This window comes from Lynx canadensis, chromosome F2 (genome assembly GCF_007474595.2).
Source record: "Lynx canadensis isolate LIC74 chromosome F2, mLynCan4.pri.v2, whole genome shotgun sequence".
NCBI classification, from domain to species: Eukaryota; Metazoa; Chordata; class Mammalia; order Carnivora; family Felidae; genus Lynx; species Lynx canadensis.
Window position 1 is genome coordinate 34,226,510 of NC_044320.2, and position 25,811 is coordinate 34,252,320.

Sequence of the window (25,811 nt, forward strand, 5' to 3'; positions counted from 1 at the left end):
CATTCTAGTGATTGTATGAAGAAACAATTAGGAGGGGCGCCTGGGTGGCTCAGTCGGTTGAGTGTCCGACTTCAGCTCAGGTCATGATCTCACAGCTCATGGGTTCAAGCCCCACGTCAGGCTCTGTGCTGACAGCTCGGATCCTGCTTCAGATTCTCTCTCTCTCTCTCTCTCTCTCTCTCTCTCTCTCTCTCTCTCTCTCTCTCTCTCTTCCCCTCCCCTGCTGGCTCTCGCGCTCTCTCTCTCTCTCAAAAATAAACATTAAAAAAAATTTTTTTAAAGAAACGATTAGGAGACAGACAAGAAACAGGGTTACTAACTAGTTAGGAAGCTTTCACAAATACCTAGTGAAGACCTGGTGGGTAGCGTGGACCTGGTTGATGGGAGTTGGAGGTAGTTTATAGCTTGGGGGGGCGGGGGGGGGGACGACTAGAGCAGGCTTCATGGAAGAGAAAACTTGAAGCTTGGCCTTGAAGGTAGAGATTTCAAAGGGAACCACAGGGGAAAAAAGAAAGCATAGGTGACCTCTCTTGAGCAGTGTGTTGTCAATGTGGTAATAAAAGGAAGAAATGGAAGAGACAGCTGAAAGATTGGGACCAGAACATGAGAACTTTCAGAGTCTCTCTAAATGTGTTTGGGTTTTATGTGATGGATAAAAGCGAAGTGAGTCTCAGAACAGAGAGACCCGGCTACATCTTAGGGGTGACAGAAGAAGACCAATCAGATAAGAGGAGCAAACTCTGAGGGAAGGGGTTATCAACGGCGTAAATATTCTAGTAGGTTGAAGATGAGTGTCACTGATAACTTTCAGCAGATTCAAATTGTAGAGGCTGAAGACAGATTGCAAGCAGCTAATCAGGGTGGGGCAAATTGCAAGTATCCATTTCACTCTAGGCTCGCTCTTGGATTTCAGCAGATAAAGGAAAGGTAGAGAACTTTAGCTTGAAAGAAAGTGCTGGGAGTCTAGGAAGGGGTGCAGGTAGGGGGGAGGTTGGCCAAGGGAAAGCCAGAACATGATTGTAAGAATGCTTGAAGATTAAGATACGGGCCAAAACAAAACTTGTCGGAGCTCTGCATCAGAGAACGAACATATGGTAGAATGTGAACCCAAGATTGTGTTGGGTGCCATGCCTTGTGAAAAGGTTATATTATGTTTCCTTATGTGCTTTTGTAATATGGCAATTTTAGAAAGTCATGTTTTTTAAACACCATACTAGAAAAAGGGTACCGACTAAAAAATATGTTCGAGTTCATGAGGCACCAGAGCAAGGTTTGTCTTTTGAATGTGGACACATTACCGAATGTAAAATCCTCCAGGTAGAGTATAATTACCCCTTCAATAGCAAGGCCTCTTTGGTGATTATAAAATTGCTTACAGAAATAAAATACCGTGAAATGATTTATTTAACCTTTGTCTTTTGTAAAAATGTGTTATTTAACATGCAGAAAATATGTGAGGTTTTGGGTTACTTTGGGTTGAGTCTTGCATTTCTTTTCAAATGAGTGAATAAGAAACAGACTGTGAAAGTACCTGTCATGAATACCTCTTATTGGCTGCTTGGCATCTGTTTTTCTTCCTTCTGAGACTAGTAGCTGGAATTTCTTGTCAGAACCTCCCCACTCCCTCTGTTCTCACCTTTGAGATTTAGACGGAATTGGCCTCACCTGCCCCAGAAGATGGCCCTGATTAGCAGAACCAATCTGAATGTGCAATCTCTGTTCATAATGAATGTTTGGAATTGACACAATTACCTAAACTGGTCCAGTCAGAGTCACTCTTAAAAGCTAATTTTTTTTTTTTTCTGTATATAGTGACAAAGATTCTCTCTCTGCTGTTTCACAAATTAGGATTTGTGTAATTCACAGCCCTCCTCAAAGCCAATTTAAGATCATGAGTTGGGGAAAGGAAGTTTGTCCAAAATGGAGCCAACACCAAAGAGAGGACAATAAAAATTGAAAGAAAAGAAACTAGGTCTTAAGTCATGTTACAGGAGATTCTAGATCAGTTCCGACCCCTAGCTACATGTACCTCTCTAGTTTCCCATTGGGTGAACCAATAAATTTCCTTTATTTTTTAAGCCACTCTCAGGTCTGTTACTCACTGCAACTGAAAACTTCCCTGATGACACAGAATCTGTGATCCAGTCCCTGAAGTCTATAGGTCATTTGCCCATCAGCTATCATGATGTTGAAATCTTGTTTCTATGAAAATTGATGTCACCTTTAGGAAAAAGCACTTTGTGATCCTTCCATATGTTGTATAGGTTCTTGAAAATGTTTATACCTTTAATAGAAAACATTGTTACGTAATATTTATAAAAAAAGTATTCAACTCACTGTGAAAAGCATAAAAGAGGAAGACTGACCAGGAGACTTAGATAAAATCTGCTTACGGTAGAAGGCCTAACAGTACAAAAGATGGATGATTTGAAAGTTGTCCCCAGTATATTTTCTGACATCAGATATTACAAGATTTTGTGTTTATATTGAGTTTCACTATATGTTAATTGTGATGTTAGGCTTGTTCTATTCAAGGCTAGAAAATAATAAAACTAATTCACACTCGGCATGTCAAAAAAGCAACAAGATGCTTTTGTTAAAGTGATTCACATTAACCTCCTTCCCACCCAGGTTTTAAACTAATTCATAAATATACAAGGTAAGCAGAGCATGAAATACTATCCTTAGTAGTAGTAAGGCTGAAATTAGAGAATGAGACTTCTGTGTCTGTGGGAAAGAGGCCTTCCTTAAACCAAGCCTCAGAGGCATACAGATATACCTATCCAGCCACAGACAGCACTGAACCGAGACTCTCCCACAGCCTGTCCTTGTACAACACAGCAAGGAGAAATGGGGCTGAAGTCATGCTCTCTGTGAGCAGCTTGTCCCCCAAGAGGAGAGAGAGAAAGCACCACTCATGCTCCCTTCCTTGTCCCCAACTCCAACCAGGTAAGTCACACCTGTCAAGTCTAAGTCCAACCCGGAGACAGAACAGACAGCAAATTTAACCAGGAGAAGATTAAGTAAATGCATTATGGGAATCCTAAACAGTACCCGAAGGCTGAGAGAGTAGCCAAGGAAGGACAAGCTTGGAAGAGCGTCCCCTCTGACATTCAGACTTCTTGAAGAAGGTGCGCTTGCAAAGCACTGGATGGTGAGAAACTCTGCTGGGTTTCCTGGGCCTGAGCTGGTTTAGAATTACCTGACAAACAGGAAATGATCCCCGAGGACACAAGCAAGCCAAGGCTAGTGAGCAGGTTGTCAAGGGAGTTGGGACATTTTTGCAGGTGCAAAACCAGGGCAGACTTTGTTCACATTGGAAAGGCTACAGGAACAACTCTGTAGGGGCAAGCAAGCCAAGACTTATGGATGGGCACACTGGGGAGTCAGGGGCGCTGCCACAGCAGAAGCCAGGACTCTGTGGTGACCCTCTCAACTGCAGCAAGATAATTAGGCCTCTTGGGCTGGGGCTGCAAGGTAAAGGACTGCATTCTGGATATGCAACTGGAGCAAGGCACCACCAGATAGACACACACCCTACTGACACGAGCAAGAAAATGCAAATGGCAGCACTCTGAAACCAGGAAGACCAGATTCTTTCTTCCGAGATGTTCCTCCAGTATGCTCTACTTAACGGGGTCATTCTTTTTTTTTTTTTTTCTTTTTCCTTTTTGAGAGTGCAAGCAGGGGAGAGGGAGAGAGAGAGAGAGAGAGAGAGAGAGAGAGATTCCCAACCTGGCTCCACACTCAGCGCAGAGCCCAACATAGGACTCGATCCCACAACCCTGGGGTCACAACCTGAGCCGAAATCAAGGGTTGGATGTTCAACTGACTGAGCACCCAGGTGCCCCATTGATAGGCTCATTCTAAAGGAGAAAGAGAGTCCAGTCCATTGTCACAGAGTAGGTACTGAAGAATGAATTTAGAGCTCCGCAGCAATAAATGGATAAGTAGCTTAATTGACCCTTTTGAGTATTTGGCTTCCATTTGCACCCTTTTACACACAATCTAATTCCTGCCCAACAACAAAGCAACTAACTCTGTATTTTAGCCTAGCATGGTAGAGCTATCCTAATAGGTGAAGTGCTTGCTCTTCCCCCAAATGAGAAAACACAAAGCACAACAGTCAGTGAATCCATTGCTGGATATATTAATTCCTCCTCAAATTCAGTCATGGTCCCACTGAATATTTTCTTAACTGAAGATTACATTGTAAAGTTGACCTCCACCAACTTTTATATAAAATAAAAATGGGAAGGAGAGAAAGGGAGAAAAGGATTAGCCCATATAAATAAACATGCATAGAACAAAAAGAAAATATCCAAAGCTACCACAGTCTTGGTTTCTGTCATTGTTCACAAGGTCATAGTTGAGATCTATAGCTTCTGCCTTTAACTACCCATTCCACATAGTCCTTGACCACAGCCAGAGCTCACAGCTCTGGGTTCTTTACCTGGTGAAGTAGATCCAAATCCTCCTTCCCAAAAGGTCTGGGTCCTCAATCACTCTGACTTTTTTGGTTCCTGTAGCTTTCCATTAATCTTGGGCATGGAGGAGAACCTGGAAAAGTCTCCTGCGTTCCAAACATAGTCCTTGCTTCCACCAAAGCAGCAATTTCCCTTGGCAATTGGGAGCCGTCAGTAAAGTCAATAGATTAACCTGTTTTTCACCTGTTGGTTCAGTGGTCTAAAGAGTGCAAAATGGTCAGGTGGCAGTGTGTGTATACGTAGGCTTCTAACACGGACTCCATGATCCCTGCCCCCTGAGGTAAACAACCTATTTCTGCTTATGTATCTTTGGGACCTGTAAATATATCTGGATATAAACTCCCATGACTATGTTATATGGCAAAAGGAATTTTATAAGTGTAATTAGGGTCTGTAATCAGTTGGCTGTAATCCAAAAGGAGATTATCCTGGGTGGGTCCAACCTACCTAATAGGCAACCCTTAAAAGCAGAAGCACTCTCTTGCTGGTCTGGAAGAAAAACAGCCATGTTGTAAGAGGAGGGGCCACATATCCAGCACCTGGGAGGGACCTTTAGGAGATGAAAGGAGTCCTCAGCTGACAGCAAGAAAACAACATTTTCTTAACAACACAACTTCAGGGAATCAGATTCTGCTAACAATCACATAGCTGAGAAGAGGATCCTGAGCCTCAGATGAGATGACTGAGCCAACACTTTCATTTCAACCTCGTGACACTGTGAGCAGAGGACTCAACTAATCTGTACCTCGACCCTCGACCCACAGAAACCATGAGACAGATAAATTTGTGTTGTTTCAATCTACTACATTAGTTGTGCAGCCAACAGAAAACTAGTACAGTCTCATCTTCCAATTCAGTGGAACTATTGTTGTGTCCCCGGCTGGAATTCCCCGCAGGGAGAATAAGATCTCCAAACCGGCAGAGTTCAACATTGTCAGCAAGGGAAGCAAAAAATCTGCAAATGAGTTATTAGGTATAATAGCGAGAGAAGCCATTCTCATTTCGACTGCTTGCATTCTGGCTACAGGAGAGAGAACAGCACGTAATGATTTCTCGTCCAAGCATGTACTACAACTTGTAAGACAGAACCCCATCCTTTTAGGATATTGTCTGCCAACTGGTACCATGATGAATCCTCAGTCAGCCATTTCACCTTTCATTTAGACTAGCCTGATAGTCTAATGTATGAGCTGTGGTATAATGCCAGTTAATTCCATGGGGTGAGCCCGATTGTTGGACTTCTCTGTTGTAAAATGCGGTTTCTGGATCTGAAGTAGTGCTGGGTAGAATGTCATGAGAGTGGTTAAGGCATTCTGTGAGTCCATGAATGGTATCATGGGCACAGAGAGCAATCTATATCCTGAATATATGTCTATTTCCATGAGAATGAATCTCTCCCCTCCAGGGTAGAAGAGGTCCACTAAGTGGCTGACTTGTCCCCTCAGGGAATGGTGCCAGTGTTACATACTCAATGCTAGTCTCTACTCAGCAGTAACACTAGCCAGTCCAGCATTTTTTTTTTTTTTTTTTTTTTAGAAAGAGAGAGGGAGAGAGAGTGCTCAAGTGCGTGAGAGTGTGGGGAAGGGGCAGAGAGAGAGGGAAAGAGAATCCTTAACAGGCTCCTCGAGAAACATGGAGCCCAACATGGAGGCTGGCGAGGGGTCCGATCCCACAACCTTGAGATCACGACCTGAGCCGAAATCAGGAGTCAGACGCTCAACCGACTAAACCACCCAGGTACTCCATCAGGCTAGCCTTTAAGATTCTGTGTTGTTGAACATAGCCTCCGTCTTTGCCACCATGGCTTCTTTGTTCGTGGGTCCACTGAACCAGCACTGGAGTGGCTGGGGAAAGAAGCTGACATCGACAGTGTGTTATTTTGTCCGTCTCAGTATTAAGAGCCTCCTCTGCAATGGACATCCTCTGATACGCATTCACATGGGACATAAATATCTTCACAATCTTTGCCAATTCAAAGACGTCTGAACTAATGTTCTTGTCCCCACCCAAAATGTCCTTAATCCCAGTCCCATTTCTCAAAATTTTTACCCATCTTGGTTAACTTCTGTCTTCAATATTTTATCGAGATTCCTTCTCACCCTCTTTTCCTTTCCGGATTATTCTGAAGCAAATTCCAGACATCATATCACTTTACCTTAAATATTCCAGTATTATTATCTTTAAAAGATAAGCACTATTTAAAAATAACCACAATATGGGGCACCTGGTGGGCTCAGTCAGTGGAGCATGGGACTCTTGATCTCAGCGTTGGGAGTTCGAGCCCCACCTTGGGCATAGAAATTACTTAAAAATAAAAGAAAGAAAGAATTTAAAGGGGCGCCTGGGTGGCTTAATCGGTTGGGTGTCCTATCTCAGCTCAGGTTCGTGAGTTCAAGACCCACATTAGGTTCTCTGCTGTCAGTGCAGAGCCTGCTTCAGATCTTCTGTTCCGCCCCCCTCTCTGCCCCTCCACCACTCATGCTCTTTCTCTCAAAAATGAATAAACATTTTTAAAAAGTTAAAAAATAGCCACAATACCTTTATCACACCTAAAAAATATGTAATTATTTGATATCAAATATCCAGTTAGGGTTCAAATGTCTTCAACTATCTCAAGCATCCAAATAAAGTAAAAACATCGAAATGGATTGAGATCACAGTAAATCTCTTTTAATACATGTTTTTTCTTTCTCTTTTCTTGCAGCTTATTTGTTGAAGAAACCAAGTTGTCTTTCAAGTTTCCCATAGTCTAGATTTGCTATGATTCTGTCATGTCAATTAGCATGTGCTTCTATCCCTTGTATTTCCTAAAATCTAACGGCTATATCTGGAGACTAAATCAATCCAAGTTTGATTGTTTCTTGGCAAAACTACTTCTTGAGTGGTGTTATATATTTTCATTAAGAGATACATAGTCTGGTGCCTCACTTTTTGGAATGTTATCAGTCATTGATGATCGTTGCCAGATCTCTTAATACATGAGGGGTTGAAAATTTGATATTCTAATTCTATCACTCTTCATTTGTTACCTATGCCAATACACCCTATAAAATACTATAAAACACACACACACTTCTATAAGGGGAAATGTCCCTTCATCAACAGTTTGGTTACCCAGAAATACAGTTCATATAGAGAAAGCAGAATAAATGCTTGGTTTTTTCCTATTTGCCAATTTTCACAGTGACAAGTTGGTTTCCTGGCATCCTCCAAGTTGACCAATGAATTTTATGTTCATCTCATTATGAACTCCTGCATTAAAACACATTTGATGTGTTGCAAACCATTGCCATTATTTTTTTTTTATTTAAAAAAAACCTTTTTTTTTAATGTTTATTTATTTTTGAGAGAGGGAGAGACAGAGTGCAAGCTGGGGAGGGGCAGAGACAGAGAGGGAGACACAGAATCCGAAGCAGGCTCCAGGCTCCAAGTTGTCCGCACAGACCCCAACGCGGGGCTCGAGCTCACGAACCATGAGATCATGACCTGAGCCGAAGTCGGACGTTCAATCGACTGAGCCACCCAGGCGCCCCAAACCATTGCCATTATTATCTTTACTGATCCTTAAATTGTATTATCTTTGCCAGTGGGAACCAATTCAAGTTGGCTCTTGGCTCCTTTTCAGTTATCTTTCATAGTTGCCTTGTTTTCCACTATGCCAAGATGTTCCAGACTCGTACTGCACATTTCCTGCCCCAGAGCTGAAATCACCCATTTCTCCAAGCAACCTTAGTTCCTTTTAGTAGGAAATGGAATGTGTTACTAGACTGGTCATTATTTCTAGGTCATTGTTTGCAGGCCAAAAACTAGGAGACTTTGTTATTGTTTTTTGTTTGTTTTGTTTTTTGGTTTTTGTTTTTAAGAGAGAGAGAGAGAGAGAGAGAGCACGTGCGTGCGCACATAGGCGAGGGAGGGGCAGAAAATCTTAAGCAGGCACCATGCTCAGTGTGGAGCCCAACTCAGGGCTCGATCTCACAACCATGAGATCATGACCTGAGCCCAAATCAAAAGTCGAGTGGTTAACCAACTGAGCCGTCCAGGTGCCCCTGTTGTTATTGTTTTATAGCCTTATTTAAGATAAAGTACTTTAGTGAACCAGGATTCACTTAATTTTATCAGTCTGATACCTGTACTTCCGTCATCATGAATTCTTTCTGATGACCTCAGCCACAGGTAATACAACATCCTTTGAATTATGCCAACCCCTTCAACAACTTTTATAACAATCAACATATTGGTCTTTGATTTAATGTTAATTGTGTATATATTTTATCCTCCCTATCAATTGGAAGTAAGCAGTTGGGAGGGCAGAATTCACATCTTTTTATTCTTTGTTAGAGATAAAATTCCTAAAGTGCTTGTTAATGTATTTCCTGACACACAAATACCCCCCCTTTCCTTTATATGCCTCAAAATATGAAGCAGTACATGTACTAAAATTAAATATATGTATGATTATTAATTGAACCCAACTTTTCAGATATAGAGTACTAAGGACTCTATATTAGTAGCAATTAGGTTAAAGATATTAAAATAGTCTGAAACAAGTTTTATTTCACAGATATAAAACAGTTCTGAACATTTACAACTTATACAAAAACTGGTAGCCTTATGTTTTAAAAGGTGCTATCCTAAGACAACAGGAAAAGTTCAAGACCGCGATGACGTCCCAAATTACGGGTTCAGGGAATGGGGAATACGAAGAAAGTATTCTAATCAACTACAAAATTCTGAAACCAGTTTTGAATGAAGGAAAATGAATAATACTGGATTTTCAAACAGTGTGAAATCACACTTTGGTCTGTAAACACATTTAGCTTTGTTTTTTATTCAGATGTATACATTAAACATTATATAAAACGCCACTAAAATGAACCCTTCAAAGGTTTAATAAAAAAGAGGTAGGGAATGAAAATTAAAGAATCTATTTTGGTAGTTCTTCAATAATAATGCGAGACACTGAATTCCATCCAGTAGAGGCATCTCCTTTCGGGTAATCCGAACAAGTCCCAACCCAGATAGCAATATCCACTAGTCCGGCACCAATTCCTTCACAAAGTCCTTCCACTGCAGAACAGAGATGAAAGGTACATCTTTCTTTAGAACGAAAAGCAAAAATCTTCATCTAAATTTTATTGCTTTAGCAAGCTGGATAACGTATCTATTCAATGTACGATGAATTAAAAATTCTAACACTTAATCAGGACTTCATAAAGATAAGTTCTCTTTTTCTTACCAAGTAAATATTTTTAAGAGATGTATTCCCATCCATTCGATGATATAAGCTTAACAGATAGTTTTCTTACAGGTTTTGACCATAAAAGCAGAGTCTGTTTAGTTCCTGAAAGTTACTGTTTAGGTGACTGAAAACAAAAAAGCAATTTATTTGACTAAACAAAGGAAGCCTACACTTTTGAAAGTCAAGAGTTTTATTTGATATGCAGGTCTTTTTTAAAGGAAGTCTTTTCCAACACTTACCTATACACTTGATGGCATTCACGGAGAAGAAAGGACTTTTAAAACATTAAAAGAAATTCTAGCATAATCATTATACCAGTCCTCCAATCTGGGAATCCCATTTTTCATAGAATTTCCTCACGGTGAAAAAACAAGCAGCCTTGTTTTTCCTCTGTGTTCTTCTGCTTTATAAATATACAAATTTTCTCAGGGTCTCTGGACTTTCACATGCTAATATACAACTTGCATTCCATCTTACCATGGTTCTTCTATATTAAAAAAAAAAAAAATCCCCAAGGTCATTTTAACAGACAAAAAGATATGTGTCTGTGTAAGGAGGAAAAGGCACCAAAGGTTGCCAGATTCTTTAAGAAAATGGGTCCCGATATATGAGTAGTGGAGGGATGCCATCATGCGACTGGTCAGATTTCCCATTTGGTAGGTTAGTACAATCCAGCTGAGCCTCAGTAATGTAGATCTGAAGCTATGTCCTTCTTTTAGCGGACACATCAGTGAATCTAAGGTAAGTCCCTCAGAATCCAGTGATATGACTGTGGTTCAGGCCCCTTTCAAAGCGGGGAGAACTAAGCAGTGTGGCCACAATTCCATTTAACCTAGGGCCACACTTGGTGAAAATGCCCAGAAATAATACTCGTGTTCTCCCAAGTTCTGCAGATCCACGGCCTAGAAGCTTGCTCACCTCACACTGCATGATGTAATAAGACAAGTTGGGGTCTAGCATCAGTCTTGCATGAGGAGTCAAAGGGTCACTTCATGGTCTTTAACATATAACATAATGTTTTTTGAATGAATGAACATTTTTGCAATGATAATATACTATTGCAATTTATTAAGCATCTAAAATATGTTGGAATTAGGGGTTCTAGACCTATTTTCGTCCTAAGACCCAGGTAACAAAGTAGCATTCAAATGTTTTCAAACTCCCATGGATATATCCAAGACTTTCAGTCAACCTCAATGTGCTAAGTATGTCTCCTTTCTCTCAAGAAAGAGTAACAGTGTGAGAGGGAAAGTGACTTTATTATAGGGGTAACCTTCCATAACCTTAACACAGAAACTGTTATGAGTAACAAATTACTTCTGACATTCCACCCAACGGATCACACCAAATGAGTTTCCACAACATGGTTGGGAAATGCTATATTAAATAATTTATAAGGCATATGCACGTATAGGTCACAGTTCATGGGCCTGAGGGCTTATATCATAGCAAGATATTAGCTCAAACACCTTAAAGGTAATACAATAGAAAGTTACTCATTCCAATGACTATTTAACACATATCACTTCCTAATCAAATTTTAATTTTATATCCAGATTTTTCTTATTTTAGAGACTGCTTCTCAAGATGCAAAACATATCATCCTTTCCAGCACATGTATCTAAGGACTTAGTGACAAAGCTTTTTAACTGGACCAAAGAGCGGGTTGGGGAGACAAGAGGGCAGGCAAGGAGCTGGTTTCTGCTTTCCTGGACACTGACTCTACTGTCCTGGGTAACACACTTTATTTCCCTGGACCTTCTCTATGTGCAAAAAGAGGGGATTAAAATATCTTCTTTATATCTGAAAGATATGGCGGGGATTTGAGGAAGAATGTGGAAGGGACGCCCTTAATTTCTTAGGAATAAGAAATGTGAGATACTGGTTTCTGGGTTCAGTATCTGACTTGAATCCCCAAAGCATGCTGAAATATAATTTCCTCTGGTTTACAGTGGAGGGATCTCTTCTCTTCCCTCTGCCATTTTTAAGTGCAAGATTAGTGAGAAATCCTTGCAAGAAATCAGGGAAATGAAGCTGGTGATATATACATCTTGTGATTCTCCCAGCATGGGCGGTCATGCTGTGCGATCTCACTGCAACTCAAGAAACCAAATATCGATAGTGGTACGTCTGGGTGATGGCTTTAATCGGCAGCCCCCCAGTTCTATTTCTTGGTATCGTCCAAATTTTCGTGAATGAGCCTTAAGACAGAACAAACCAACCAAGTTTTTTCCCTTACAGTTTAAGCAAACACTGGTTGAAATGAATGTCATTCTTTCACAGAAACAGAGAATGCAATATGGCCATGTTCTCTTTTGCAAGTTCAGCAGACCGTATCCATCCTTTTAAAGGACAAGGCAGAGAAGTAATCTCCTTATCAGTCTATGCTAGTGGATCTCATGAGCATTAAAATAACTGGAAGAGATTCTGCAATCCATTCCCTCAGCAGCCTCCATACCCGTTAAGTCAGACCCCCTGGAGGGGTGGTACTCAGGTACAGGGATTTTTTTAAAGTGCCCCAGTTGAGGCAAATACGTAGCCATGGTTGAAAACCACTGCTCTATGGCATTAGAGACTGTTTTGCCAGTTCATCTAACTCAGTAATTTTCAACCTTGGGGATCTTTTAAAAAATACAGTCTGATCCACAGAGATTCTGACTCAGTTGGTCAGAGGTGGGACCCAGGCACCTGCATGTTTGTTTTTTTTTTAAAGATCCATTTCAGGGAATTCTAAAATGCAACCAGGATGAAGAATCATGTGCTGAAAACCTGCTATACGTCTCCTTCTCAGAGGCTAGTGAGCCAACATGCCAGCGGATTCAAAACCAGTTTTGGTCTCTAAAGACGTAAGGCACATCACGCAGTCACTATTCTACATACCAGAAGAAGTGCGATGAATATTAATTGTTGAATTGAGTTCAGGGCTTCCTTGGTCCAAATAAATTATGGCTTCAATGGGAAGAGGTCCTGAACATTCAGCTCCGTTGAACGTGAAATACCAACGCTGACAGCACGCACTTCGGCATTTTAACCGAAGTGAGCCGCTGAACAAAACTCGTAAAGCACTGTTGGAGCGCATCTTTGTAAATGTACACTCCTGTCACAAACACAGAAACAAGGCTTTATTAGCGTTTTCAACTTTCATTAAAATTATGCTTTCAGGGCTGCCTGGGTGGCTCAGTCGGTTAAGCGTCTCCCTTTGGCTCAGGTCACGATCTCACAGTTCATGAGTTCGAGTCCCGTGTCGGGCTCTGTGCTGACGGCTCAGAGCCTGGAGCCTGTTTTGGATTCTGTGTCTCCCTCTCTCTCTGCCCCTCCCCTGCAGAGGGGGAGAGAGAGGATCCCAAGCAGGCTCTGCATTGCCAGCACAGAGCCCCATGTGGGGCTCAAACCCACAAAACCGTGACATCATGACTTGAGCCGAAACCAAGAGTTGGACGCTTAACTGAATGAGCCACCCAGGTGCCCCTCAAATTACATTTTAAAAAGCTTAACTTTTACAGAAGGAGAGAGGTTCTCTGCAAGGTAGATAAAAGTCTGATATGAGGTACTCTCAGAAAATCAAATTACAGCATTCTTAAAATTATTCACGTCATTGAAGGTATCTTTTGGTTTTACTCAAAACAGCTAGTCTTCCGTATTTTAAACCAAACCAATCCAAATATTGACTTTTTTTTTCCATTCCAAAAAATATCTCCTGAGCCCTTTATGCTGGATGTCACAGTTACAGCAGTAAATGAAACAGAATCTCTGCCCTTGTGGACTTTATATTCTAGACCAGCCCTGTCCATATTCTAGACTAGCCCTGTCTCTATATACTTATTCTTGACCAGTTTCTTTTTTTGAGCAACAGCAAACAGTACCAGGGGTGAAGCACAGGTGGGGGTTTTAGTCTTTACCTATCTGACACAATTAGAAAGCCCGGGTCTTTTTCTCTCATTGCTCTTCGCAAAATTTGTCTCCCCACTGACTCGCGGTCTACTATTTTTCACTTGCAGAAAACTCCCAGACCCATTCTGACCGCTCCTAAGAAACTTAAAAACATATTAAATATGTAGAGTCCACACGGATAGTTGTAGAACTCAGCAACTTTTGATGAACTGTAAGTAACCAGTCCGTCCCCGTCAGATGTGTAAAGAAGCAGGTGGCATTTTAACCAAATGCTTTCTAAGAAGTCACATACGAAAGTGCAAGTGGTCACAGTCACCAAAACTATGGAAGCTCTCTGGAACTTCGAGTACGCACAAATCAAATCAAGACAGTCTCGAACGGTTTGCAAGCGAGCAGACATGAAAAAGCTGCGGCAAGGAGCATCTCAGAGTGTTCCGAAAGTAAAATCTCTTCTATTTGCATTGGCTGATGGTAGGAGTGGTTACTATCAAGGAATAATATATTGTACATACAAAACCAGGTACGGCACTGGGCAACAAAAGAAAGAGGCTTAGAAATATCACCAAGCTTCTTCAGCTCTGGGCCATCCCGATTGTCTTGCCAGTTGCTTTTGAAGCAAACACTAATTAAAGTGACTAGAATCGTGAATCAAAATGCTCTGCCACACAGGCTCTTTTGAGCACTTTTCCCCCACCTCACCGTTACAGACAATTTTCTTTTTTAATTTAAGTTCATTTGTTTGTTTATGTATGTATGTATTTATTTGTTTATTGAGAGAGCGAGCAGAGGAGAGGCAGAAAGACACGGAGAGAGAAGCCCAAACAGGCTCCACGTTGTCAGTGCAGAGCCCAAGCTCACAAACTGTGAGATCATGACCTGAGCTGAAATCAAGAGTCAGATGCTTAGCTGACTAAGCCACCCCAGGAGCCTCACAAATTTTTTTAAAAAATTTTGTTAATGTTTATTTATTTTTGAGAGAGGGAGACAGAGTGCAAGCTGGGGAGGAGCAGAGAGAAAGGGAGACACAGAATCGGAAGCAGGCTGTCAACACAGAGCCCGACGCGGGACTCGAACTCATGAACTGTGAGTTCATGGCCTGAACCAGTCTGACGCTTAACCGACTGAGCCACCCAGGTGCCCTCACAGACAAACTTTAAATGCTCACTGTAGCATATCTCTGGTCCACTCCACCTCCCGTAAGCTTAGCAATTTTAAGCCACACCTGCTACCCAGAATAAGGACAAATACCAATAGACTTCCCACTTCGAGATAATTCCTATCACAGGGTAGTTTCTTGGAAATTTTTTCCCACTCTTTCGTGGTCTGGAGCCACAGCAGAATTTCTTACACTAATTTAAATTTAAATTCACTTTAGGACAAGACTGGAAGGTTGCTTACCATCCAACACAGACACTCACACTCTCCCTTTTTAGTTTGCATTTAAAAAGGGGAGAGTAGATGGGGGGCAGGAGGGAGGGGAGGGTGGGTGATGGGTATTGAGGAGGGCACCTTTTGGGATGAGCACTGGGTGTTGTATGGAAACCAATTTGACAATAAATTTCATATATTGAAAAAATAAATAAATAAAAAATAAAAATAAAAAGGGGAGAGTAAGTTATGTTAGGTATTATCCGGGCTAAAAAACATGGTGATTTATTTGTCTTAGAAATACCTTTATAAAATCAACTTTGAAATGTTAGCTTTTTTTTTTTTTCATTAATCCTAACTTAAAAGCTACAGGGTCCCTACTCCTTAATTTTGTAAAAAGTCTTTTAGTAAAAATAAAATAAAATCTCATCCAAAATTCACACTCAACTATGAAAACTCTTAAGTTTTGCTTCAACTTTAAAATAATTCAGACTTCACTTACCGCAATTTTGCCAAGATCAATGCCGTAATTCAGTGAACTCCATGAGCACTGCTTGTAGTTAGGTGTCCAGGACTCCTCAAAGCTTTCCCTCAGGCATTCTCCCTTTTCTCCTTTGAATCCATCCCGACCGGGGATCCCAGGGGTCCCAGGAATGCCATTGGCCCCAGGGCTTCCGTCTCGCCCAGGCACCCCTGCAGGTCCTTGTAAGCACATTCCATTATACTAGAGCAGAAAAAGGAAATAGGGACAGATTCTCACCACTTACGATTCCAAGACTCATTCTGATTAGAATTGCATTTATTTTTGAGCACCTGGAGCGCAGAATCTCTTCATACTACTGGTTCATGTTCTAAATGAGTTATTATAGAGAACTGATTTTAAAGTGATTTCTAAAATGTTAAGATTTCTTTCCTGTTCTTTTCATTGCACAGACTGTAGGCACGCATGCACACACACAAGTCAAAGATGACACAATGTTTTCATTTGCCTGCTTTTTTCTACTGCTTATTAAAAGTATACACGATTTTTAAATAGCTGTATTTCAGCGTGAACATAATTGAATACACTGCCATTTTCTTCTGACCCTATATGCTGTAAAGGGACTTGGATTTCAGAATGATACTTTAAAAAATTTTTATGCAACCATTGCATTATTTGGGGATACTTAGGCTGTTCCTATTTTGTCTGTCATTAATATTATTGTAATGAAAATCTTCATACATAGAGCTTTCTTCATCTTTTGAATTATCTCCCTAAGATATATTCCTAGTGATAAAATTATTTAAAGAGCTTAGTTAATAATTATCTTAAATGGGCGAAACCTTTGAAATGGATCACACATCTCCTGCTTCTATTTTTATGTGAAGGGAGTGTCACTAGGGTAACACGTCTGGCCTCCAACCTCACTCCTTAGGAGTGAATGACATGGTTACAGGTGACCGCTGGTTTTCATGAGGGTGGCAGGAATCCATCCAACCTCTTAAGCGCTATGATTATTTCTCGGTGTCAGGTAGAAGTTAAGAGCATGAGTTCTTGCACCAGATTCTCTGGATTTTAATCCTGGCTCAACCACATATTAGCTCTGTGAGATAAGGCAACAGACTCAACATTTCAGTGCCCGTTTCCTTACCTGTAAAATGAAGAAAATAGTAAAGATTCTTACCTGGTAGGGTTCGTATGAGATTGAAGTGAGATAATATATAAAATGTGCTTAGAGCAGTGCGGGGCACAGTAAGCAGTGTATGTCAGCCGTAAGGATTCTTATTATTCCCCCAACACCATGTGAGGCAGTGATACTGGGCAAGTATGTCTACTCCCTCGGGTGGACCTTGCCAGGGTCTAGAGCTGGGAAAGGGAACATTAGCAAACCTGCCAGCCAGCACACATAAGCCACTCATACCAATGTAGCTGGATAAGTGGTAAGGGTGATATTTTATCTCCGTCTAATTCCCATGTCTATTCCTGAGTTGATCCACTTATTAGGGCCCTCCAAACCCCAAATGTGATCCACTTAAATTTTTACTTTAACATTCCCCTATTTGTGTAAATTATACTGTCATTCTATATAAAGATCCTGTCCAGTGAGAACAACAACAACAACAACAAAACCCAAGATTCCTTACAGATTAAAATAACTTCAAAGCTTATCTTTCAATTTTGCCATCTGGGATTAGACTTCATATTATAAATTATTTCATGTTATAAAATCCAGTAATGACATTGCCTAGGAAGGATCCTCATGTATATAATGTTTCCCAATCAATTTCTTTTCCCATCACCAGCTTTATGTTTGTTTTTTTACAATTTATTTTAGAAAGAGAGAGAGAGAGTGCATGAGAGCAGGGGAGAAGGGCAGAGGGGTAGAGAGAGAGGAGAGAGAGAATCTTAAGCAGGCTCCATGCTGATGGGGGGAGGGGAGGCTGGATTCCATGACCTTAGGATTATGACCTGAGGCAAAATCAAAAGTCAGATCCTCAAATGACAGAGCCACTCAGGGGCCCCTCATCTTTGTTTTAATTTTTTTTTTTTTTTTAGCACTTATTTCTGAGAGACAGAGAGAGACAGAGCATGAGTGGGAGAGGAACAGAGAGAGAGGGAGACACAGAATCCAAAGCAGGCTCCAGGCTCTGAGCTGTCAGCACAGAGCCCAAAGCACAGCTCGAACCCACGGACCGCAAGATCATGACCTGAGCCAAAGTCGGATGCCCAACCGACTGAGCCACCCAGGTGCCCTATGTTTTGATAAATGATTTATGTCATGACTTTGGCCACTGCCATTTTCCTGATGTAAGAAAAAAAAAAGCACTATTTATTTATTGCCAAGGAAATATTAAGAAAAGTATTTAATAAAATTTCAAAAGTATTTGAAGACATGCTAAAATACAAAATATTCTAAAACAGGGGTCCTTGGATGGCTCAGCTGATTAAGCATCCAACTCTTGATTTTGGCTCAGGTCATGATCTTACTGTGGTAAGATCAAACCCCAAGTTGGACACCATGCTGAGTGAGCTTGCTTAAGATTCTCTCTCTCTGCCCATCTTCCACTCGTGTGCTCTCTCTCTCTCAAAAAAATAAAAAATAAAGAAATAATCTGCATTTCAGTGACCACATAATTATATTGAATTTGGTTCCACAGGTATTACATCTGTCTTCTCACTTTAAAATGCTAACCCTTGGGGCGCCTGGGTGGCTCTGTTGGTTAAGTGACCAACTTCAGCTCAGGTCATGATCTCTCAATTGGTGGGTTTAAGCCCAGCACGGGGCTCTGTCCTTACAGCTCAGAGCCTGGAGCCTGCAGCCTGCTTCTGATTCTGTGTCTCCCTCTCTCTCTGCCCCTCCCCCACTCACACTCTGTCTCTCTCTCACTTTCTCTCAAAAATAAATTTTTAAAAGTTAAAAAAATAAAATAAAATAAAATGCTATCCCAGCACATGCTTAGTACTAGGCAGGGGTTCTATAAATGTCGGTAGAATGAGCCCCTATTTCTCTCCATGGCCACCAGGGGGCAGAGCTTGCTGGAAGCTTGAAAGGAACGCTTTGACAGATTCTGTACAAAGAAGCTGCTTTATAGAATCTGTTGAAACCTTCTTAATGACCACATGAACATTTTTTTCTCCAGCAAAACCAAATCCAATCTACAGGATGCACCTGAGCTTGGCTGCACAATAAGCTTTTCCAAGCAGGGCGAGATTTGTGGGAAACCGCAGGTACTGAAAATCCATGGAGGAAAAGAAAAAATTGCTAGCTTTATGGAGAAAAGGGGCATTTTGTGTATCATAATTGCAAATTCATAAATGCAAACTGCAGATGAACCACAACCATTTGGTACAGTTTTAAACAACTTAGACACTTAAAATAGAACTGTAGCCCTGAACACATTGTCTGCTTTGTGGAACAAAATTACATAGCACATCACCAAAAAGTGCAGTGTGCGATGGCAGGAATTTTTTTCCAGAGCCTTTGAATCTGGCATAGAACTAGCTGCCAGGGAGTTTGGTTTATTAGCTCAGTTTATAATGGCAACTTAACAAATTCAAAACGGTTTTTATCAAAACAATGCCCCCACTTTATGCCCTGCAATGCCTGTAAACTGTATTTGTCTGCAAATAAGATTGGCTTAAGGACTTAAGTTTATTATGTGCCAAGGAATATGGTAGCTTGTGAAAGGACAGCTCTAGACACAGGGCTAGGTTTGTTGATTTTCGGAGGGAAAGAGCTTTAAGCAAACAGACCTTCCCATAGATTAGCCCTTCAGAAAGCACTTGGGCTATTTGCTGTCCTGGAAACTGTCTTCTCCCTTAGCTCCACTGTGATGCTCCAGCTTGGTGGCCACAGGCTGGGGACTGAGGGTATCTGCAAGAACGGACTACCTGTCTGTCTAAACAGAACAATGAAATGGGTCCTTGGAGGGTTAGTGCGGGGTCCCTTCATTTTCCCCTTCTGGCCTTAATCCCTCTGAACCATTCCGGTCCTGAGCTGTGGTCGTCCAGCAAAGTAAATTGCAGCCCATACTTCCTAGGAAGATGACCCACATGACTCATAGTATTCAAGTTACAAAGAGTTGGACGGATGCTTTGTAAGGGTTGTTATTCTCTCCTGCAGGCAGACGTGGCCACCAGCCCCAACACAGGACACGTCACAGGGCTCTGGGCCAGGCCCACCCAAGGGATCAGCGAGTCTAGGGTCTCCCAGGCAGCTCCCAGGCCCACCTTCCAACCTACCTAAGCTCCTCCTTCTGCTCTCACTGCCGCCCTAACCCTCTCCATCTTCCTGGGGTGTGGAGGGCCCTCAGAGGCCAGAAATTATTGGGCGTCTCCCTGTATTTTGGGGCGTCCCACCCGACCCACGTCGCATCTCCGCTCCACGATGGCCCTGCCACTTGGGTCTCCCGTGCGAGTTCCACGACCTCACCGCACGCCTAGCGCAGGTCCTACCTTACACGTGGACGCAGACAAAGCGGGACACCCAGTCGCACGCACGACCCACCTACCCAGCTGTACAGACCACCCCGCCCCCAACAGCTGGACGCACGTCCTCCCGGTGCGGCCCGCGGCTCTGTCCCCGCCGCCGCACTCACCAGGTCCACCACCTCCCTCTGCCGGAGCAGCGCCTTTTGCTTCCCCTTGGGGGTCTCGGAGGCGCTCGACGGCGTCCGCAGCTGCAGCAGCAACAGCAGCAGGAGGCCGAGGAGCCGCTGCGGCGAGGCCGCGGCGGGGCCGTGGGGGCGCATGGCGCGCGGCGGCCCGGGGAGGCGCGGAGCAGGAGGAGGAGGAGGAGAAGGAGGAGGAGACGCGGAGCCGGGACCTGATCAGAGTCTGGCCCCGCCGTGCTCCCAGGCCGCCGCAGGCTGCATCAATGCCCCTTTCACCCGCGCGCCTCCCTCCGACTCCCTCTCCCTCCCGCCCCTCTGGACACCCGAGTTTCCATCCTGTAATAGGCCAGAGCCCCTACCCCGAGCCCGACACGGGGCGGGCCGAGAGCCGAGCCCGCCCCCTCCGGCGCCGCCGCTCGGCCCGCCCGGACCCTCGCGGAGAAGCCGCCTGCCGAGTCCGGGCCGGTGGCGGCGTTCTGGCGGCCACAGGTGGAAGCTTGGAGGGCGGGAGTGGAGACAGCACCGCCTAAGTGACCCCTGAGAGGCAAGTGCCCTAACCTGGGTCCAGGAACCACCTTCAGGGGTTGTCAAACTGGCACTGCGGGCAAGCTCTATTTTAGGAGGTGACATTGGGAGGCGCAGAACCATAAGTATCATCAGGTTCGCCCAGGGGCCCATGACCCAAATGACTAAGATTCAGTGTTTCAGAGCCGCCTGGTTGGGCTCAGTGGGTTAAGCCAGCCAACTCTTGATCTCCCCTCAGGCCATGATCTCACAGTTGGGATCCAGGGGGCCTGGGGCTCCGTGCTGAGAGCTGGGAGCCTGCTGGGGATTCTCTCTCCACCTCTTTCTCTGCCCCTCCCGCCTCTCAAAATAAACAAATAAACATTAAAAAAAAACCCAAGATGTTTCAGAAACAAACAAACAAAAAAACCACTCTTAAATGCAGAGAACTCTGGTTGCCAAAGGGGAGGTGGGTGGGGGGATCTGTGAAGTAGGTAAAGGGGATTAAGAGATACCAACCTCCAGTTATAAAATAAGTCACAGAGGTGAAAAGGAACAGCATAGGGAATATAGTCAACAATGTAATAGCGTTGTATGGGGACAGGTGGTGATTACACTTATTGCGGTGGGCACTGAGTAATGTATAGAATTTTTGAATCAATATGCTGTACACCTGAAACTAATATAACCTTGTATGTCATTATACTTCAGCAGACATTTTTTTAAATATAAAAAATTTAAAAAGAACTGATGTTTCATAAGTGCTAACACTCACTAAGCCCCAGGAACCACACGAAGTCTTTTACACATACTCTGTGTCCTCTGGACAATCCTGGGGGGGTTGATACCTCCTCTATTTGCACCATTCACCGATGAGGAAACTGAGGTTCAGGGAGGGTGAGTTACATGCAGTGGTAGAAATTCACTACTGAGTGATCATTCTTGACCTCTGACTGATACTATCTTTTTCTAACCCCATCTGTCCTCCTCTGTCCATTCTGGAAGAAAACATCCCCAGGGGACCCAGGCCACCCACCAGGTAGGGTCCTTTATACGCCACTGGCTGGAATCCGGCAGGACAGTTTTGCCACACCTGTAACAAGGTGGAGATTATTCATAGAATGTCAATGCTGCGGAGGCGAAATTCAACTCAGCAAGGTCTCTTTAGAGACCCAGGCAGTTTCCTGGAAGTTATAGTGGACTCAGCTGATGGATATTAGAGAGAAGGAACCGTGTGGCAAGGGAGCAAGTCAGGGCATTTGGAGGAATGCTCACTGGTGGGCCAGTGTCTAACTACAAGTAAGTTTCATTCCTGTTTGTCAGAAAGAGGCAAAAATCCAAATGGGTTCTGAAGCTAGGACTTGCTACATAATTTGCAGGGTCAGTGCAAAAGGAAAATGCAGGGTCCTTTGATGAAAAAAAAATTAAGAATTTCAAGAGTGTTAACAGAACTGGAAACCAAGCGTGGGATTCTTTTAAGCATAGCTACACAGATCGCTCACCCATGAAACAGCCCTGTGTGAAGCTGAACAAGGTCCCAGCTGGTGCCTTTCTGTGGCCAAACCACCATGGTGGTAGCAGTCTACAGGATGGAGAGGAGGGGAGGGCGCCGCCAGAGTCTGGCTTCTAGCCAATAGCAACTCCTGCTGCTGCTACCACCCAGGGACTTCAAATGCCCCCTCTCTGTGTAAATTTTGGGTCCAGATTCAGGTTTCAGCAAACAGCTGTCTCTTTTTCAGAAAGACAAAGCATGCGTGGGGGAGGGGCAAGGAGAGGGAGACACAGAATCGGAAGCAGGCCCCAGGCTCTGAGCTGTCAGCCCAGAGTCCCACGCAGGGCTTGAACTCACAAACTGTGAGATAATGACCTGAGCCCATATCCATGCATTTGTAAGCTACGTATTCGCATAACTAATCAAAGTACACTGTAAGATGAGTAAACCAGATATCATCATATTTCAAAGATAATCTATAATAATGTATAAGTGCCTTTACACCATACAGAGAGATTTCACATATCCTGTGTCCTAAAATTATCACAGATCTATTCCCACTATGGGTTTGGTTAACTTCACTCTCTCTGCGCTTACTTTTATACCTGTGTTGGTTTGCAAAGTCATTTATCCTCCCACCTCTGGAATTTACTATCTCAGTCCAGTCGAGTTTTCTTGGTCCAAAACTTAGGTCTGTTCTACCGTTAGTTCCAATTAAAGAGTATGGATTAGTGCCTTGGGTGTTATTTCCAGAGTGACCTTTCTCACAGATTTCCAAATGTTCTGCGCATTTTCTGTTTAAATATTTTCCTTTTTTTCCCCTAAAATATTTGGACTATTAATGCCTTTCTTGTCTGTTCTAAAAACTACTTTGAGACTGGCATCTTTAAAACATTTAATCTTCCCATTAGGCACATACTATATCTTCCCAGTTTTCCAAATCCTCTTTTATGCATCAGTAAAATTTTATAATTTTCTTAATATATTTCTTATTATGGGTATTATGGATTTGGCTGCTATCCCAATAGACTATACTAGTTTTCTATTACTATGTAACAAATTACCACAAGCTCAGTGAAGTAACACAACACAAATTTATTACCTTCCACTTTTGTGGGTCAGGAATCCAGCTCGGATTAGTGTCGTACAAAGCTGAAGTTAAGGGATCAGCCAGGTGAGTCCTCATCAGGAAGCTTGACTAGGGACAGATGCGCTTCCAACCTTCCTTAGGTTGTTGGCAGAACTCATTTCCTTGTTGTAGGCCTAAGACCCCTGCTTTTTTTTGCTGTTTGTTATCTGGGGGCAGTTCTCAGTTACCAGAGGCCCCTCTCGTGTCTTTACCATGCGGTTCCTTCCAGAGGTCCTCCCTGGAACACTTTGAATCTGTGGCAGGAAGGAGGCAGTGCCTTTTAAGGTCTGATATGATTAAGGCAGGCCCATCCAGGGTAAGTCAAAGTCAACTGATTAGGGGACTTAATTACACCTGCAAAATCCCTTCTGCTGTATAATATAACATGATCGTGGGGGTGACATCCATCATCTTCAGCTTTGCTCATACTCAAGGGGAGGGGATTATATACCACAGGCACAAATTTTCCGGGGTTGTCTTAGAAAGCTGTCTACACATGTGTCAATGGGCTGTGACTGGAAGCGTTTGATTTTCATCACTTGTTTCCTTATAGCATGAAAAGTTGTGTTTTATAACATAAGAAGATATGGCAGGTGGCAAGAAGATCAAAATGGTCAATAAGGGGCACCTGGGTGGCACAGTCGGTTAAGCGTCCGACTTCAGCCAGGTCACGATCTCGCGGTCCGTGAGTTCGAGCCCCGCGTCAGGCTCTGGGCTGATGGCTCGGAGCCTGGAGCCTGTTTCCGATTCTGTGTCTCCTTCTCTCGCTGCCCCTCCCCCGTTCATGCTCTGTCTCTCTCTGTCCCAAAAATAAATAAACGTTGAAAAAAAAATTAAAAAAAAAATGGTCAATAAAAGTATTCTAATCACACTAGTGGTAGGAGCCAGCCAACAGAATTCTGTATTTCCCTGGTAGGAAAGCAAATACAGAAGTCCTCAAGTTTTAAACTGTTAAGTGTTCACATATCTCTCAATCACCCTTTTTTGCCAAGTGCATCTTCCATGCATCACTTGATGAGGAACACTTCAAAGCGTCACGTAATCACGGCCTGCTGGTCAAAAATTCCTTTTCAGCAGCATCTCTTAACTCCGTAAACGGTATTCGTGCAATTGGATGGTTTGTATCTGTTTTTATTATTTTCTAAAAAAGAACCAAAAGGAAAAGAAAGGCAGTGATGTAAATAAGAACTGATAAATTTAGTATGGCTGAAATAAATACAGACATGAGTGGGCTGAAAGTACCATTTAAAAGAAAAGAATCGAGGGGACACTTACTGGAATTAATTTAGAAGAGTCTATGTGCCAGTCAAGGTCTAGTCAGAATAACATAAATCATGCTACATATTTCAAGCAGAGGAGATTTAATAGCTGCTATCAAAAGAAGCTGGAGGCTACAGCTGTAGCTATCCTCTGTTTAGTGACTTACTAAGTACTTTCACCGGGTACTTATGAAGTGCCCTCTCTATATTGGCTATTATCATTTTTATTATAAAAGTTGGAGATCCCATATAAAATTAAAGGAAGCCATGATTCAACAGATGACACTTAGCCTATATGTCAGTTGTATCATTCAGCATCCAGTTAGGAAACAGAAACCATGCTGAGTATTTAAAATAAAAGGAATTTAGTGAAGGAAATTGACTACAAAGGCTAGAAGCTCAACAGGGGACAGTGAAGCAACCCAAAATTGGCCCTAGCCATAAACTACTGCCACCCTTAAGCTGGAGAGACACAAAGTGACCAGTCAAAGCCGGAATCATGTTGCATTTTTTTGTTTTTTAATGTTGTTTTTTTTTTTTTTTTGAGAGAGAGAATATGAGCGGGCAGAGAGAGAGGGAGACAGAGGATCTGAAGCAGGCTCTGCCCTGTCATAGTAGAGCCCCATATGGGGCTCAAACCCAAGAACCGTGAGATCATGACATGAGTCGCAGCTGGACGCTCAACCGACTGAGCCACCCCTGTGTCCCTGGAATCATGTTGGGTTTCTCCATTGGAAACTGGAACCATGAGAGATGAAGTCACTGCCAGAGAAGGAAAATGAGCATATCCTGGCTTTTCCGTTCTTGCCTCCTCCAATCTCTGATTACTCAAACCCAGCCAGAGGCCCCCTGAACCAGGAGCCTGGGCGACAGCCTGCAGAAGTCAGCCTCATGTAATAGAGAGTGGAGCCGGAGAAGCTTGAAGAATGATTTGAGGGCAAACAGCACCCATCAGTCCTGAAGGGAGTGCTGAATTCCCCCCTCCACTGGCTTATACTCACATGTGTACACACAGGCAGCTCTAAAATCCAACATCGCAGTGGCTTCTTCTGCAATCCGAAATGCCTAGATTACCAGACTGTTTGGATTGGTCTTAAATGGCTAATCTTTCCACATCCGGCGCTGATAAACATTAAGCATACAGCATGTTTAGCAGTTTATGAGTGATTGGGATTTCTATAGTTCTAAGAGAAGAAAAGTTGATGGAAAATTATAGAACCTAAACTATTGATGAGAGAGAAGCATTAAGTCTCTTGCCTGTGATTACGGTAAGTGCATTCTTCATGCATTCTTTTTTATTTGTGTAAATTTATACAACTGGAAGCTGGGATGCTCTGCAGGGCTTGAG

General features: G+C 42.8%; 1 protein-coding gene across 1 annotated transcript; it reads right to left on the reverse strand.

Moving 5' to 3' along the window:
• Positions 1-9,295: 9,295 nt before the first annotated feature.
• Positions 9,296-20,217, reverse strand: CTHRC1 (collagen triple helix repeat containing 1). Its single transcript, XM_030304451.1, has 4 exons — positions 20,065-20,217; positions 15,488-15,709; positions 12,607-12,823; positions 9,296-9,554 (listed from the first exon to the last, which is right to left on the reverse strand). The coding sequence occupies exons 1-4, from the start codon at positions 20,215-20,217 to the stop codon at positions 9,412-9,414; spliced, it is 735 nt and encodes a 244-aa protein (XP_030160311.1). The 3' UTR covers positions 9,296-9,411.
• Positions 20,218-25,811: the final 5,594 nt, after the last annotated feature.

Coding starts and splice junctions, on each gene's coding strand:
- CTHRC1 (XM_030304451.1), bottom strand. CDS start 20,217: ATGCGCCCCCACGGCCCCGCCGCGGCCTCGCCGCAGCGGCTCCTCGGC. Junction 15,710..20,064: donor AGAGGGAGGTGGTGGACCTG/GTGAGTGCGGCG, acceptor TTTCTGCTCTAG/TATAATGGAATGTGCTTACA. Junction 9,555..12,606: donor TATTCATCGCACTTCTTCTG/GTATGTAGAATA, acceptor TCTGTTCTGCAG/TGGAAGGACTTTGTGAAGGA.